Source organism: Salvia hispanica, chromosome 2 (assembly GCF_029641045.1).
Source record: "Salvia hispanica isolate PSC_SH4W2 chromosome 2, Shi_PSC_v1, whole genome shotgun sequence".
NCBI classification, from domain to species: domain Eukaryota; kingdom Viridiplantae; phylum Streptophyta; class Magnoliopsida; order Lamiales; family Lamiaceae; genus Salvia; species Salvia hispanica.
In genome coordinates, this window is record NC_142693.1 from 19242215 (window position 1) to 19260514 (window position 18300).

The 18300-nt window shown below is 34.3% G+C and overlaps 2 protein-coding genes across 2 annotated transcripts; one reads left to right on the forward strand and one right to left on the reverse strand.

The window, feature by feature from the left end:
• Positions 1–413: 413 nt before the first annotated feature.
• LOC148931741 (copper-transporting ATPase RAN1-like) lies at positions 414–5759 on the reverse strand. The gene is made up of 9 exons (XM_089065438.1): positions 5344–5759; positions 3701–4315; positions 3135–3564; positions 2704–3029; positions 2510–2568; positions 2033–2375; positions 1621–1821; positions 1266–1523; positions 414–1162 (listed from the first exon to the last, which is right to left on the reverse strand). Exons 1-9 carry the CDS (start codon positions 5614–5616, stop codon positions 686–688), a joined length of 2982 nt encoding a protein of 993 aa, XP_088921564.1. The 5' UTR covers positions 5617–5759; the 3' UTR covers positions 414–685.
• A 6893-nt stretch (positions 5760–12652) lies between these two features.
• On the forward strand, positions 12653–14573 carry LOC148931742 (thioredoxin O2, mitochondrial-like). The gene is made up of 6 exons (XM_089063668.1): positions 12653–12964; positions 13508–13573; positions 13644–13694; positions 13783–13862; positions 13971–14015; positions 14241–14573. The coding sequence occupies exons 1-6, from the start codon at positions 12715–12717 to the stop codon at positions 14337–14339; spliced, it is 591 nt and encodes a 196-aa protein (XP_088919794.1). The 5' UTR covers positions 12653–12714; the 3' UTR covers positions 14340–14573.
• Positions 14574–18300: the final 3727 nt, after the last annotated feature.

Here is an 18300-nt window from a genome sequence, read left to right on the forward strand (position 1 = left end):
TGTGGGACAGATCGAAATGAAAAAATGGAACAAATTATCCAAGACGGAGGGAGTACTATTTTCTATTTTCACTTAACACACGAATAAGCATCTCATAAATTCATGTATCATTACTCAAGGATGTCATTTATTATAGCATGGAAATGCTATTTTTTGGTAGTACTAAAAAATAACTCAAGGGTCAATTGTTTTTAAATGACACATTATTTTTGTAGAATTTCAAGGGTCAATTGTTTTCGTGTGTAATAGTCAATTGATTTCACTAATCTTCTTATGAATTTTAGTGTTTAGGTTGATAATAAATTCTGGTGAGTTTGGTACCATAATTTTATAGGGGATCAATGGTTCCGAACAGGAGAAATAGGAGTAATAATTAAAAAAGTGTTTCAAATCACAACTCACAGACTCCACTATTTAGAATTTAGATAGTCCAATAATAGTTACAGTGTTACACAGAATCTCATAAATGAATCTATACATCAATTTACAATTTTGATCAACATCAAGAAAATCATAATTGAAGGATAGCCTAGCTTGTGAAATGTAAGAATTATAGAAAAATTATAATGCATCTTTCCAAAAATTAGAGAGAATAGAACTCATAACCTTTTTCCATATATTTTTTTCCCTTTTAATTTGCATTTTTACCCTTCCTTTTTTTTTCAAATTTATTCAGCCTCATTACCTACTCAACAGTTATTTCAAGCACAGTTGTAAGCCTTGGTTTTCTGTATCTTCTCAGAAGAAGAGAAGAGCACACAACGGTTACCGATGACATGGCCATGCACGCGCCGGCGACCCACGGCGGCAGCCGTACCCTCAGCCAAGGATACAGAACTCCGGCAGCCACCGGAATAGCTACCACGTTATAAGCACTGGCGAACAAGTAGTTCCACCGGATTCGGGTTATGGTCTTTCTAGAAAGATCTATAGCCGTGATGACGTCCTCTAGGTTGCTTCTCATTAGAACATAGTCTGCAGCTTCGATGGCAATGTCGGTCCCGGCCCCGATGGCCATGCCGACGTCCGCAGCAGCCAGGGCAGGGGAGTCGTTGATACCGTCCCCCACCATCGCTACTACGTTCCCGCCTTCCTGGAACGAGCGGATGACGTCTGCTTTTCCTGAAGGCATCACTTCTGCCCTCACATCTGTAATGCCAACCTGCATCAAGATGAAGATTTCTCTTATCATAAAACTGTCATCGGTCATACAAATAAATCGTTGATCGGGGTAGAGTAGGAAGGAAAGGCGATGAGATATTAACCTCCTTCGCGACAGCCTTGGCTGTTCTCCAGTTGTCACCAGTGACCATGACGGGATTGACTCCCATTTTCATGAGGCCTTCTACTACCACCGTGGCTTCTCTCTTTAGTGGATCGGCTACCCCTAGAACACCAATCAACTCGTTATCATAGGCAACGAGTACTCCAGTGTTGGCGCTCTCTTCCAACTGCACAACAAAACCTTCCACGTGGTCTGCAATGGCGATTGAATTTTCCATCATGAGCTTCCGGTTACCAACCTGTTATAATTAGGCAAAACCTTGGCATGAGCATAAATGGAGCAAATGAAATTCTCTCTCTCGTTGGAGATAAGAACGACTGGCGTAAAACACTCACCAGTATCTTCTTCCCGCCTATAAAGCATTGCACACCTTGTCCAGACAAAGAAGAGAAACCGGATACGTCATGAAGCCATTCATAGGACTTAGATTCGACCCCATTGCTTTTAGCATCCGCAGCAGCTGAAGGTTCATCGAAGAAATGGAAATGCCGGGCGTATTCCAGTATTGCTTTGGCCAACGGGTGTTCACTGCTAGACTGCCAAAAGAAAAGAGGCTTCAGCAAAGTTTATACATGTAGAATGTTGTTCACCAATGTCTTTCGTTGAAATGCACCTCCCAATTAATAATGAGATGCCACTCGATGACAGAAAACGAAGTAATTAAAAAGGCAGCCAGAACCAGAAGAACAAGCTGCAGAGATACTAGAATGGACCAGCAGTAAACTCGTATAGTATTAAAATTAATACCTCGGCAGAAGCTACTAATGTGAGGAATTCGCCACGGTCCATGCCTGAAAAAACTTTTGCAGAGGTAACTGTGGCTTTCCCCTGGGTCAATGTTCCAGTCTTATCAAATATGACGTGCTTGATCTTATGTGCCTTCTCAAGTGCATCTCCACCTTTTATCAGGACTCCATTGTTAGCTCCAACACCCGTTGCCACCATAACAGCAGTTGGGGTGGCCAATCCAAGAGCACATGGGCATGCAATCACGATAACTGATATTGCAAACATTAGAGAAAAGACGAAGTAATTGCTGTTTTCCGGCAGCCAATCATCGGGATAGTACCCAAGAACCCCAGCAAGATACCTACGAACAGATGAAAACTTGTTATTGGGGATTCAAAGGAAAGAAAGAAAATAGAAAGAAAACCACGACTTATTTATTATGTTAATTTATTACAGAATATATATCAACACATAAGTTTGCCACTGTAAGCTTACCAACCCAGCAATGTCAGGAACCCCAAAGTTACTACTGTCGGGACAAATATACTTGCAATCTGCACGCAATTTCCCACAAAAAGAGACAATTTTAGAATCACACACGGATTAAGCAGATAGAATCACACAAGCCAATGCAATGGTGTACAAATAACAAAACAAAGCATCACAAAGCACGAAAAGTTAACACTTACAAAATCAGCAAACTTTTGAATAGGAGCCTTAGACATCTGTGCGGTCTCAACCAAAGATATAATTTGGCTTAACACCGTGTCAGAGCCTACTTTCTTGGCCTGTAGATGAAGTGAACCATGCAAGTTTATTGTACCTCCAATAACTGAAGCATTTAGCTCCTTAAGAACAGGTGCTGATTCGCCAGTGACCATACTCTCATTAACATAACTAGAACCCCAAACAACCAAACCATCAGCAGGAATTTTTGCCCCTGGTAGTACTTTTAATATATCACCAGGCTGGATCAGCAAAGCATCAATTTCCTTTTCTCCGACAACTTTTCCACCTGCACCACCAAAGATAAGTTGTGTCAAACTCTCATTTGTTTTCTTATACTTATACATGTCTACACAGTCCGCTATACATTTGGTCTATGCTTGGAAACACGTACTTTTCTCTTTGATAAGCAAGATAGCTGTAGCAGGAGCAAGCTCTACGAGCTTTTTTATAGCATCTGATGTCTTTCCTTTCGCAAGAGTTTCCAAGTACTTACCCAACAGTACAAATGTAATTAACATAGCACTAGCATCAAAGTATGTCGGCGACCAAAACCCAGTCATTGCACCATACAGTAATGCACCAACGGAATAGAAATATGAAGCTGAAGTTCCCAGTACTACCAGTACATCCATGTTAGTTGAACAATTTCTGAGTGCTCTTCCAGCGGCAACATAGAACTTCTTGCCAATAACAAATTGAATAATAGTGACCAGAGCCCAATTTAGCCAGTCACCCATTTGGAATGGACCACAACGCCAAAGTAGTAAAGAATACAGCAGAGGTATGCGTGGGCAGATGACTTGCATGAATAAGACTGGGACCTGGAAGATACATGAACCCATATATCAGCTGTAATTTTTGCATAAGGATATTTGATTATGCATATTATTGAAACTATCAAACCAAACCATACTAAAAATTATAAAAATAACCATCTTGCCAATTTAGATAACTCACACTGAGACACAAGCTCGCTGTGAACAGCCGAAACATGTTTGAAGACTCCTGTAGATCCTTGGAAGCCATTCTACTATAAGGATTCTTCACAAGGAGCTTTAGTTTTCCGAAACTGCTACTTTCGATCTCGTCCACTAATGTTCTGGAACCAAGGAGCTCCGGATCAAAATGAACTTCTAAGACATTAGATGTTCGGTCATAAAAAAATTGCCTCACGCCCCTTAAAGTGCAAAGTGTTACTTCTAACATTTGTACATCCGTTTCACTTGCAATTCCAATAACCCCTAGAATAACTTTATCCTGCTCATTACTCTGTACGAATGAAGCCTCAAAACCAGCATCTTCAATAGCATTGACTATATCGTCCTTACTGGTAACAGTTGAATCATATTCAACCTCTCCCAAAGACGTAGCTAAGGCAACTACAGCTTTTCTGACACCAGGTATATCTCTTAGAATCCCTTCTACAGAGTTTACACAAGCAGCACAGGTCATTCCTCCTATCGTGAACTGGCCTATCAAGGTTCCATGTGTCTTAGAATTCGATTGACTTGGTTCAGGTATAATTTCTGCTTCAAAACCTGCATCTTCAATTGCAGTTTTAATGTCTTCATCCTGAACAATAAACGGGACAGCAAAGACTCAGAAAATAATGTTTTCAATTTAAGCATAGCGACGTGATGCTGTAATACATACTAGCCACCAAAAATTCTTGCCTTTCAACTTTTTATAGTGGAAAGAATGCAACAATGGACTCAAGTTATCTTTTCCAGAAAATAAATAAATCTCTTATAATACTACAAATTTGTATGCATATAAAAATAGCACCAATAGGCAGAGTGATACAAGACCGGAGTAGTCTAGATAGTACTCATGCCCAAAGCATTACATGTAACAAACACAAAGGAACATGTATTTGAAACGAGATGAGGTCATAACAAAATTAGAGTGTTACTGGTAAAATCAGTCAATTAGCATGAGCTAGAGCTACAGAATCATGGAGCATATCTACATACAGTAACTCGGTACTATATACAAGCTCGTAGGATGCATAAATTCCAGACGACAAAACATCAAGGGAAAATAAAACACTTCCTGATGCAAATTCCAAAACAGAGGATTAAGCAAGAATAATTACAGAATTTCATATTTCCACCTCCAAGCTGGGGAAACTTCATTGCGATTTCAGTTTTATAAAGATACTGGGAATTCTCAATTTCAAATTCAACTCAAAAGTGACAGCATTGGCATTGATGAGCTAATAAAAAAGTTAGTACTCAATAGTAGTATATCGTAAGCAGATCAGGAAGGAGAATCGAGATTCTGGACTTCAATTAACTCAATTCAGAGAGTTGAACCACTGTAAAAACAACAATTTATACCTCAACAAATCAGCCTAGAAAATAAAAAAAACCTCAAAAGTTGGAATCATCAATGCCTTGGAATGTACAGAGAGGAAAAATTACACACAGCAAGTCATAAATATGCCGCCAATTTCCCCTACATCAAAACAATTTCCAAATTCACCAGCAAATCAAATCCTATCGCAAGTCAGATCAAATTTCAAGTGTGCAAACAGTCCACATGCATATTCACACAACATATCGCTGGAATTGACCAAAACCATAAAAGCTTAACCAGACCTTCACTAGAGCAGGATCAAAGGTGACATCCGCCTTGTTCTGGAGCAAGGCGACGGAAGCCTTAACGACGCCGTTTAAGCTCATCAGAGCCGATTCCACGGAATTCGAGCACGCCGCACAGGTCATCCCCGTCACGCTGACTTGAATTCTACTCAGATTCCCGGAGCTCTCCTCGTCGAATCCGCTCAGCAGCCTCTCCTCCTCCCCGGCATCCTCCGGCGCCGCTTTGCCGCCGGCGCCGGTGAGCTGCAGGCCAATCGCGCTCGGCGCCATCGCAAAAACCGCCTCTTCTACCGATTGAGATCGCGCTTGTGAATAATTCCGTTGGAAGATTTTGAATGTATGGAGATGGTGATTGTCAGGCCAAAATGAGAATCAGCTGTCTCATGCTTGGGTTTATCTGTGGGTAATTGTATATGTAGAGAGAGAGAGGGGGGGTTTGTTAAAGGAGGTGTATGAGAAAATGTCACAGTCAACAATGGGGATGATGGGAAATTACGAAAAAGGGCTTGTACTACCTGTACTGCATATGCGTGTTAGTTGAATCTGAATTGGAGTTGGTGCAAATTTGCGTGACAAATTTCAACTACTTTTCAAGAATTCCGTTATAAGGTCAAACCGTTTACATAAGGAGATTAATTGCATTTTCATAACCTCTTTGTTCATATTTCATACCTCCTCACCTAAACATTTGCCACTATTTCATTTCACACGAATTTCAAGAAAGATAATAAAAAGTGGATAAAAAAAAGTTAGTTGCATGTTAATCCTATTTTTATATATACTCCTTATGTCCCATTAGAAATGAAATATTTTCGTTTTCGGTTTATTCCATTAAAAATGAAATATTTCTAAAAATGGAAACAATACTCTCTCTACATTTTCTTTTCTCTTACTTTATTTTACTAACTCTTCATTAATTCACAAAACAACACTACATAAAATTCCATGTCGAAAAACAAATATTGCATATATTTAATCAGACGGATGGAGTATTAGTTTTATAATAAGATATGAGTGAGAATGTGTCAGTGAAATGTATGGTTCACTACCAAAAATTGTAAAAGTAAAAGGTACCAAATCTTTAGGGACGGACGAAAATGGAAATAAGTGACAAATTTTCATGAAACGGAGGGAGTAAAGAATGGTCTACATAATAACATTATATAAATTTTAATATACAATTAATAAAATTTAAAATATCAGAAAAAGTGTTTTAAACAATATTTTGGAACCCATATCATTATTCGTGAAACAGTTTTCATAGACAGAAATGAGATTTGTTTTGTTTAGTGTTTACAAAGAAACCAGAAATTTAATGAAGTCGGTACTAAAATTGAAAATAATAATAATAATCAAATATTAATTCTATATGTAATTCCTATATAATTTTAGGAGATGCTAGAAAATATATGCAATAAAGAAAGATTTGATAAATATACATTATTCACGCAAATCATAATTCATAAATTACAACTCAAAACCCGGAGTACCTAATTTGAGAATCAAGAAAACAAATTATAACTCACAAATCACCATTATAATATTTAAATATGTAATTCTAAATTAAATGAATAAATAAATAAAGTATCGAGAGGCAATTTCACTGTCTCTAAACAATTAGTTATTTAATTAATTGAAATTTTAGAACATTCTTTAATTAGAAAATCAACTCGTATTAAATCAGATTTAAGTGAAATTAAGGTTAGTAAATAAAAGCAGCTTTCTCCATTTAAATAGGAAAAAAGCAAAAAGAAGATGAATCGCACAATCAGTAAAGTAATAAATTGCTTTAGAAAAATAGATAGGCGTTATTTAGATGTGAAAACTACAAATTTGGAAGTGAGCGTTATTTGGATGTTGAATTTTGGGTGATATTTTGCATTAAAATTATTCCTAAATAGTTTATTATACTGTACTAATAATGGAAATTTGTTATGACAGCTGCCTATCATCTTTCTTCAAATAATTGAATAGAGTAAGTGTTATTTTATATAAGAGAAAATACTTTATCTTTTAGTTGAGGAATTGTGTGGATTTAACAAAATCAGTCCCAAATTAAAAATACACTCGAAAATATATTGAATATTTGTCATATTTTAAATGTTGGTTGTACGTGCTATATTTGTGCTTTTCGATATTGCGCTTTTTCGTTCCTACATATTTATTCCGTTGAAAATATCTTTTTTAGACCCTATTTGTCAAAAGACTAAAATTATAGATTTTGGTCAAATAGAATGTGTTTCAACACATTTTAGAAACTTAAATATTAAATATATATGACAACGTTGACGTCAAAGTTATTGTATAGTATGTCCAGGCTAAATTAAACTCCCTATCATTTTGTTGCTATTAAATAAGCATTTATATTGTCATTAATATATTTTTCGTTGAGTTAAGTTTATTATTTCAAATTTAATAAGAATGACTTAACACAATCTAATAGGTAAAATTTTAAGTAGATTGTTAATCACACCAATATATAATAAAAGCTGAACAATAGTCTCACAGAGGAATACTGAAATTGAGAAGGATAATATGCTTCTATTACAAACAACCATATTTAAAATCTAATGATAAAATCTGCAGCATTTGTTTTCCATGCAAGTCAATGCAAAATTTTGTTTTATAGTTGAAATTAAATTTCCCTAAATCTTTCAATTTCGAGAATCGGTCAAATAGAAGAATTAAAATAATTCGAGAATTTCATGCTATTAGAATGTTCCATTTTTTCAGCTTATTGCATGAATTGTGAGAGAAGGGTAGTTTTGGAAATTCGAGGAAAAGGTAGTTTAGTGCAGCCGTCGGGTTCATTGACCAGTTTCTAATCCAAAAGCTTAAGCTAATTAGAAATTTAGAAGCATATTAATATACCTTCCAATTTTACCCTTCGATTTAATCACTCTGCACACAGGCATGGACGCATGGTGAGAGGAGAAATTTTTGAATTTCATAAGGGTATTTTAGTAATTACATTTATAGTTTTAAATAAATATAATAATGTTAAGTTTAAGAATTCGGCATTTGTTTTATGCCCAAGCTTTAATATATGTGGCCAATTCATTTATTTATTTTTGTTATTCTTCGTTGTATTATCTAGAATTATATAGATTTTAAAAGATTTTTTTATTTTTGTTAGTTGAGTTTAATTTTTAAATTTAGATTTCGAAACAGTTATTGTCAAGAAAGTAGTTAAATGTTTTAGGATAAATTATCAAATAATGGACGAAAGATGGTCAAATTAGCCCACTTTGCCGGTCGATCAGCCACAAAAGAGACGAATGAGATCATTGCGAAAATCACAAATGTCTTGATTTATAATTCAATTCAGAAAAATGTAAAATGAACTAGAATTTGACCATCTTGACACTTATCTCTGAACTGAATTATAAATCAAGATATTTGTGATTTTCGCAATGATCTCATTCGTCTCTTCTGTCTCTTCTCGGAGAAATACACGGTGATATGACAGTTGATTTCCGAGCTTCGCAAAAGCACATCCCTATAACTTTAAATTTCTTATCTACAATACTTTCTTCATTTCTTTTCATTTTTCCCTTTACATTCCATTTCTAATCCCCTTTGAGAGTGGATCCCATCAACTTTGTTTTCCCCTTAAAAAAACATTTTACTTTCAATAATGCATGTCTACAATAAGTTGCACATTAAACTACTTTTGGTATGGATTTACCACTTTCTTTTCGATTTTTTTTCGATTGTTACTGGTTCCAAATAATAATGATAACAATAATGCATATTGAAATATTTATAATACATGATTTCTTAATTATGTCCACTACATCATTTACTGATCTACATTAGAATGTTCTTTAGTGGAAGTTTAAACAGTTATGGTGAAATAAAGCAAGGCATTTTCGAAAAATATAAGGTATCTAATTATGAATGCATGTCGCTTTAATTAGACGTAAGATTCTAAGGCAAAACTCCAAACCATCAATATATATTCCTCATAGTGATATGATAATCAACTTTATTCGCATTGAGTGGGTGTTTAAGGTAATAATTAATGTTGATAAGGCACGTTACCTATGTAATATACACATGGCATTTCCTTACATATTTTCTCTCTCACGCATTTACACACACTAATAATCTTAAACTTTATAATTTGATAGCAATTGAAACCATTTTTTTTTACAAAATTATTCCACGTATGATGAGGGAAACTGAAAACTATATGTAATTGTTGTATAACTTTGATTATATATGGGCTTTTGAGAATAATATAAAAATAAATTTGTGCAGGCAAACTTGGCATAAAACGAACAATATTAAATTAATACGAACAATATTAAATTAATGTGCAGTTAAAAAAAATCTATATTAATAAAGTATGATAGTCAATTTAATTATTGCCATAAATTTAAAGAATATAAAAAGAAGCTTTATTCAACTAACTAAAGTAATTTGTGAACCATTTATCCCACGTGGCCTTTTATATGATACTGATGAATAACTCTAGAATAACCTTAAACTCTGAACAATATCAAAAGTAAAAAATTTTATATCTTTAAAGTACTATAGTGAATTTAATTATCATCATAAATTCAAAGAATATGAAAAGAAGTTTATACCTAATGAGAACATTCAACTAACTTATGATTTGAATAAAACTTTTTATCACATGTGGAATTATTTTCATGATACTCATGAATAACTATAGAATATATTGAATAACATTTGCCTAATTCACATTTCAAGAAAAGCAAGCAGATAATGGAGAGAGAGAGAGATTAGTGGTCAGTGTCACAAAGGCAAAATCTATATATTGATAAGGAATTTTCTCATTGGAGTATGACTTTGTTTCCACTGATCAATTTCCTCAAAATCGTTAAATTAGAAGTACAAAATAAAATAAAATCAATCTATTTATGATTGAAAACATACGACAAAATTTCCAATTCAGCAAAGTGGAATTCCATTTAGAACCCATGCTGGTAAACTAATAGAGGAACGTTGAGTAACATGCCTCTAGTTAGTAGTTTAAACGTAAAATTGAAAGGTTGTATCACGACAGATTCGAATATGAAATATTTGATATAATAGAGAAATATAGTTTAGACTAAAATCTATTCTTTATTTTTTAATTTTAGTGTAGATATTACGTTTGATTGCTTTACACATAATTAGCATTGTGAAGTACTAGTTCTAACACTATAGTGACGATGCCATTAAATTTGACGGTCAAAGACATTTTAACCAAATTATAACCTTAAGTGTTATTGTTAGACACTTAAAAATTAGACGGAATTTTATTTTTTGTCCCAGGCATATAAACATTTATTACAATTTTTGTCTAAAACATTATATTCATTATCTCTAAGTAGTAACCATTCTGAATTGATCCATTTCTTTTTTGCTGAATTTGAGGGAGCATTTTAATTTTGATGGTGGTAGAATGTTATTCGCAATGTGAACCATGATTCTCCCGGCCCATACACCAACGATGAGAACTGCAAAAATCGTAAAATTGTCATATGATTTATTTGGAATAGGCGTTTAGGTAACGAGTTTATTAGTGCTCAACTTTATCGTGTTCATGTTAACAAGATGATATTTACCTTGTTTTCATATGATGCAAGTTCATTTTCTGATGGTGCAAAATCATGTCATTAGTATGTGCTGTTATAATTTTGATAATGTATGGTTTAATTAGTTGAAAATATCGTATTCCTTTGAAATTTAATTTTCTCACACTACCAATAAATATAGTACTACTCCTTGCTTATCAAACAAGTTCGTATATGTAATTAAATACGTATATAAATTAAATAAGGCGTGAAATATTAACCAAAGTTGCAATGTAACAAATGTACGAATTAAGTAAGTAGTACTACTATCTAGAATTCTAGATTTATTTGGAGTGGTTAGAATTAGCTATAACAAGTCCATTCACCTACTATAATTATATGATTATAAAAATAAATATTATTTGTCTGCATCAGAAGTAGATGACCGATGGTGATTTGTTGTTGAAAATGGGATTTAGGCAGGTGAGAAACACCAGACTGTTGTTGCAATGTCACAAAAAAAGAGAACTCATTTCACTAAATTTTTTTATCATGACATTCCTAAGTAAATCACAAAACCAAAATCATACTAACAAGAAAACATTGTTTAATTACTTTATTATCACCATATTGCTCTTGGAAGAGAATAATTCATTTTATCATTTTATGTGTGCGTGTGGTGGTCGAATAGTAGAATGATTCAAGTCATATCACAAGTCTCAAAAGTTTCAGGCTCAAATTCATACGAGTACATTAAAATTTCTATTTGTAAAAAATACAAGAGTTTGTTTCGTGTAAAATTAGTGAATGGATAGTGGGCTTACTTTTTCTTTACTTTGTGTATATAGTGTGGGCTTACTTGTCAATTGTCACTAAAGTAATTTTATCAATATTTCTAGTGGATTATAAAGTTTTGGATTACTCTGATTTTACTCAGTGGATTAAAATTGTAGTAGTAGTTTTTTAAAAGTAGTTTTAGGGGTATTCAGTTGCCAAAATTAAATCTTATGATTAAATATGTATCAAGTTTGATTCATAAGATTGAATCCTACAACTTAATCTTAGATGGTAGTCTTATGATAATTAGTCATAGTCTTTCCCTCCAACTAAAATAGTCTCACAACTTAATCCTAGATGGATAGTCTCATGATATTAGTCATGACAACCGAACGCCACCTTAGTGTATTGATTTTATTTTGTATATTGAATGCTATTTTTGATAAAATCAAAGAATGATTGCACAAATTTGAAAACACAAAACATCACTTTTCAATTTGTTGAAGTTCAAATAATCACGTAATATGAAGTTGTTAATTTGCAACAACTGAAAAAAGTGTCAGAGACCATACTGAGAAAGTGAGAAGGTGATAGTTTTACATTTTATATATTCAAGCTAATCATGAGCGACACATAAATTTATTGCCTATATATTTCAAAATTTGAGTTTGAAACTTTAAAACAATAATTTATAAATGTACATTTTTTTGGCTGTGATGGTAGGGGATTTCGCATATCGATCCATACAAAATACTCAAATTCGATGATGTTATATAACCATGAGCGACACATAAATTTATTTGTACCCGCCACTGCACGTAATGTGTCGAAAAAGCTCATACTTGGTTCGTTTAGGGTTTAGATTAATTTCAATATTTTTTGTGGGCTTGATAAAAGCCCAAATAAAATCCCAATTATTTCCAATTGTGGGCCGCAAAATAAATTTTCTAGCTCAAAGCAAGCCCAATGTAACAAATATCACTTCACAATTTTACACTAATTATTACACCAAAATCCTCTAAATCTTTGAGCAAATTCAATCGAAAATCTCTTCGGCGACGGAATGAGAGGAGCTAGCGTGATACTACGTCGTTTAGTCAGCCGTCGGGCGCCGTGCTTAGCCGCTCGATCGTCTTCAATCGGCGACAGCCTAATTGTGTCCTCCGCCGCTGCCGCTGCTTCGTATTCTACTCTAATCGTCGCCGAGGATGCGCGGCCGCTTTTAGCTTCCGTAGCTGCCTCTGGCGCTGTTTCAGCTCTTCATCCGTTTTTCATGAATCGGTCGCGGAATTTCTCATCGGCAGCCTCTTCAGGTCTTTCTCTGACTGACTATGTATTTGATACTGAGAAGCTTGGGGATTGGTTTTGTGAGGATTTTTGGCTTTGTAGGGTTTATTTTGATTGGAAAAATTGAGTTTTAATTTGGAAATATGTGTTGAATTTGCTGCACTCCTTGGTAATCTAAAAGGAATGCTCATGATTTTAGGTGTAGCTGATTTTATTATGTTTTTATTTGTGGCATTTAGGTTTAAAGAGAGATGCCACATGTATGGTTACATTGGGGAAATATAAATGTTAGTTGTATGAGTGAAGAATATGTTGGATGTATGGATTGATTTAGGTTATTGCAGACTTGCAGTTCAATTTCTGGATTGTGTTAAGAACTTAAGGGTAATTAGTTAGAGAAATAGAATTCATTGTATATGTACATGTGAAATGTGAGAAGTTTGAGAGTGTTAGTTTGTGGTGGAAAAACAATTGGCATGCAATCCTTGGTGAATTAATTTACGTGAACTTAGAAGCGAAGCTGGACTTTGATAATCATGTTAAGAACTTAAGATATGCATTGTTCACAGATTCGTCGAAGGTGGTGTCGGTCGAGTCTGAAGAACAGTTTAATGATTCAGTTCGCAAAGCTGAAGGTATATTTCTTAGGCAAGTGCTGTACCTATGTTATAGTCTAGCCGGATCTGATGTTTATATCTGATACAGAGGAATCTCAGGCTGCAATATTCTATTTCACAGCAGCTTGGTGTGGTCCCTGTAAGTTTTGATATCAAATGTGTCTGATAATAATTTCAATACAATAAGGTAACTAAATTGTTGATACAATTGTTGGAATATCCTGCAGGTAGATTATTATCACCCATGCTTGGACAGCTCACTCAGAAGTATCCACATGTAACAACTTATAAAATAGATATTGATAAGGTTTGATGCATTCCAAACTCTTTATGTCGTCTAGTTCTCTCATTATCTGCTCATCCGATGGCTTTATCTAAATATCTAATGATATTGTTAACCTTTGGGAAAGTGCAGAAAGGGCTGGAGAATGCAGTGAGCAAGTCAAATATTCACTCTGTGGTAAATCTGACATCTCTTTTTTGTGTTTTCTGTCACTTCTATAGTTTTATTCTATCCTGCATTCATGCTTTTTTTAAAATTGAGGTGCTCATGGTCATAATGTTTGGTATTGCCGTCAGTTTTAGGTGCATGTTGTTATGTAACTGCAACTATGTTGTTGATATAAGCTGTTAGTGTCTTTCGTATAATTTGGTTTGCTGACATGTAAGAGCTATCTTTTTGCAGCCTACACTGTACTTCTTTAAGAATGGGAAAAAGGCCGACGAAGTCATTGGTGCAGATGTTGAACTCTTGAAGAATACCATGGAAGCACTATACAAGTGAAAGCAATAATGCTTTTCCCTGCCGTTCTCCTCTCAGAATCCAGTTCCATTTGTCATTAGAAATATTTAATTTTTTCAGTTAATTTTGTATGATATGGGGCTGCACTTTTCTATTTACTGTATGGAGTTATTTTCAGATCTAGACTGTTTTCCTAGACACATGAAAATTTGTGGCTTAACTTGACTAACTAAGATTTCTTTTTGGTGCCAGAAAGAATTTGATTTGTTGGTTGTATATGGTTTATGAATTTTTATGGTTCAATCTTCTTATGATATAAACCCATTGCTGTCGTAGAGAAAATATTAGTGTATTCTCTTCTATTTTTTTTTTCACAACTATTCCGGATGGTTACATTTGGGCGATGAAGTGTGGTTATTTGGTTGGTTATGATACATACGACCATTGAACTTACGGGCTTGGAATGTGATTTTATTCTGAAAGTACATGTGATAGCCTAGCGGCCCTAGCCACATCTTTTAGCTAATGTCTCATCTTTCTTCCGCTGTGCTCCTCGTCCATTAGATGACCCACAGTGGCTGCAGACTTCTTGAACTCGGAGGCTACATTGCAAGGTAATCTCCCATTTCCCTGCTATTCATGTTCTACATTTGGTGCATTTTTATACTGTATTTATATACTGTTATATTAATCATCATATGTTGAACAAGTTTATACAGTTTGCTGCAAATAAATTATGTCTAAACTATATTTAGTATATTCACTAGGCCAATGTGTGCAGTAAATTTGGACTTGCTCTAACCGAACTCCAAAAATATTGCTTCGATGTTATAGGAAGATGGTGTTTGTTGTTGAGTGGAACTTGCTCTCTGGGAAGGACATACTGACTTGCATTGGAGTTGTTTTCCATGAAGATTCTATTCATTCTACCCATTGGAATGTATGTTTTGTCAGGTACGATGCTGTATTTCATTGGATGATAGTGTTATACTTATCATCCATTTAGTCCTTTTTGTATGATTATTCTTGAAAGATTTTTCCGGTAATATGGTTTCTAATATGCAATGAACAATTCTTATAGATCTTTTCTACTTCATAGCAACACTATATTCATGTGAGGTATCAAGAATGTTTTGATTGGCCTGTCAATTTTTGGTGTTCTTGAATTTAATTTGCTGAGTGCAGTCATGGCTTAAATAAAATTGCTGAAAAATTAGTCATTTTCTATTATTTGCAATCATCTTTCTCTATTGAGTCGGACTCCATTCCCATTAGCAATACTCCAACTATTGGTTAATTGCCAAAATTCATATCTGCATAGGTATTGGATTTAATTTGCTGAGTGCAGTCATGGCTTAAATAAAATTGCTGAAAAATTAGTCTTTCTATTATTTGCAATAGTCTTTCTCTAATGAGTTGGACTCCATTCCCATTAACAATACTCCAACTATTGGTTAATTGCCAAAATTCATATCTGCATAGGTATATGTATCCATAATTTGACAAAGTGTGTAACTATGTATAACTGTATAGTATGATTTTTTCCTGAAAATAATGAAAGTTTGCAACTTGGAGCTCTGGACCAATAATTGTACAACTTTGGCCCTAGTCTTCACCACATCCAATTATAGAACCATTTACCATTCCAATTACTTTGACTATGTTGTTTCAATTGACTGTCTTCTATCGCTTGATTTACCCTTTTCCATCTTGCTCTCTCTACCACTTTCTGTGACAGGGACTAAACATATCATGTGCATACGAAGTTGTCCCTCAGAAAAATGGTCAGTTCTCCTCTCCAATCATATTTTGTGTTTTTTGTCCTACAATGTTGGATTGATGGCTCCTAGTACTAGTCTTAGGCAATTATATGAGCTGTGTTGGTCGTCTCATCTCCTTTCGTTACTTGTTGGGTTCTGCTTGTTTTATAATGATCTTCGAGAATTTAATGCTACTTGTTGTAGGAAAATTAGTGATCAAGAATTTTTTATTGTGTTAACCCATATTTAGTATTCTTCTAACTAGGTATTTAAGGTTCTCCCTAATTTGAAAATTTTTGGAGTTATGCTTGTGACTATATGAGTCAATCACAACATATATGTCGAAAATTAGATTTCAGAAAGTGGACCATGTTGCTGGTAGGGTATTATTTTTGGTGCTAAAGAACAAGAACCTTAATCAAATCAAACTTTATTGATATTCATCTTTACACCTTTTTTGAATTTATTCTGCTGCAGAAAGGGTGAGTCACCCTCTCTTTTCAATGACTGTTTCTGCAATCAACACCCTTCTGTTGCACCATAATTTTTACTTTACCATTGTAATTCAATTAACATTCTCCTCATCTATCCGATTATAAGTGGCTCGTATTTCTTTTGAGGCCGTGCCACTGGTAATGTCTCGATCCAAAGACTAAACATTTTAAAGGCTCGTAAGGACTAGCATTTTTCTCAAAATTTTGGTTGATTTGCCCTTAATTGTAACTTTATGTTAAAATCTTACATTTATTTGAATCTATCAAATGTGATTTTCTTACTACTTTAGGTCGTCCATAACCCGTGATTTTCTAGTCATGGCCGTTCAGTACAAAGCTAGCAGCATTGGCGCGTTACATTTCCTTGCTTTTTTTCCCTTGTGCTTCGTCACCTTCTGCCACATTGGCCGGCTTCTACTTGGTGTTTTACTCCATGTCCTCAGACGCATATTCGGAAGCGCTCTTCGATCTCGTCCCTCGACATTTGGTATTTTTTAGTTATTATATTTTTTAATTAATAAACATATATAAAAATTGATAGAACACATGGTAAGTTATGCTGGCCCACCCTTCCGCGTGCTTTGGCCAGTGCAGGGCTTAGCGGTTAAGCACGCACGCTGCGGTGAGCAGTGTGGGTATGCACGATCTTAACTGCAACTGCAACTGCAACTGCAAGGACCCTCTGCAAGAAGCAATCGCATGGATTTTATTTAAAATTTGTTGACTTGTGTCATGAATTCTCTGAACTCAATTAATTACTCTGATAAAGGTATAATACCACAATTACAATGTGTTCTCCCCATCGAAATGAATAGGCATTTCTAGCTAAAATTTATGAATAATTAATGTCTAGGGCAACGAGTGTATCTACATAGCCATCATCCTACATTGCTTATATCAAAATAAAATTCGACATACACCATAATAAGAGAAATATATTGCTGAATATAGCACTCCCTTCGTCCCATTCAAGATGACTACTTTTCCTTTTTTTTTTTGTCCCAATCAAGATGGCTATTTTCCAATTTTGGAAATAACCTCCTCTCTCCTCATTAAAATATTCAGTTACTTTTTTCTCTTTACTTTTTTCACCTTACAACACTTCCTAAAATCCCATGCCACTCAAGAGTGTGGCATCAAATTATAAAAAAAGGTTACATTTCAATTTGTTTTGAGTGCGTTTACAACTTTATCCCCTTATCTATATTAAACTCTACCAATTTAATTTTTTTATAGATTAAGTGATTGGAAAGGTGCAATCTAATAGGAATGTTAATTAAATGTTCCTTTATCTTAACGAGGAGAAACATGTTTAAATATCATGTTGGACACAAATATTTCATTTATATTTAATTAGCATTTTCATTCAATGGACCATCTACAATTATCCAAAATATTCATTTTAAAAATTTTATTGTCTGCAGAAGCCTGGAGAGTAGTTCCTGTGTCACTGTGTGCACTATTTTTCTACCCTAAAGCATAATATTACAATAAACTTAATAATATTTGAAACAACACATAAAATAAAAACAACAAAAAATCAGAAAATGCCAACATCAGACAGTATCTTACCTTTAAAATAATATACCGTGCAAATTCGATGATAATAAAGAGCTCAATTTTTTCTATTCCCTTGCAACAAAATTAAGCTCACCATTACCAATTTACCATCCATGGCTTATAATGGAGCTCAATCTCATATGCAAAACTCATTAATCAAATATTCTTTTCAGTAATTATCATTAATTA

Coding starts and splice junctions, on each gene's coding strand:
- LOC148931741 (XM_089065438.1), bottom strand. CDS start 5,616: ATGGCGCCGAGCGCGATTGGCCTGCAGCTCACCGGCGCCGGCGGCAAA. Junction 3,565..3,700: donor CAGCGAGCTTGTGTCTCAGT/GTGAGTTATCTA, acceptor TGTATCTTCCAG/GTCCCAGTCTTATTCATGCA. Junction 2,569..2,703: donor TTCAAAAGTTTGCTGATTTT/GTAAGTGTTAAC, acceptor AATTGCGTGCAG/ATTGCAAGTATATTTGTCCC.
- LOC148931742 (XM_089063668.1), top strand. CDS start 12,715: ATGAGAGGAGCTAGCGTGATACTACGTCGTTTAGTCAGCCGTCGGGCG. Junction 13,695..13,782: donor AGCAGCTTGGTGTGGTCCCT/GTAAGTTTTGAT, acceptor AATATCCTGCAG/GTAGATTATTATCACCCATG. Junction 13,863..13,970: donor ATAAAATAGATATTGATAAG/GTTTGATGCATT, acceptor GGGAAAGTGCAG/AAAGGGCTGGAGAATGCAGT.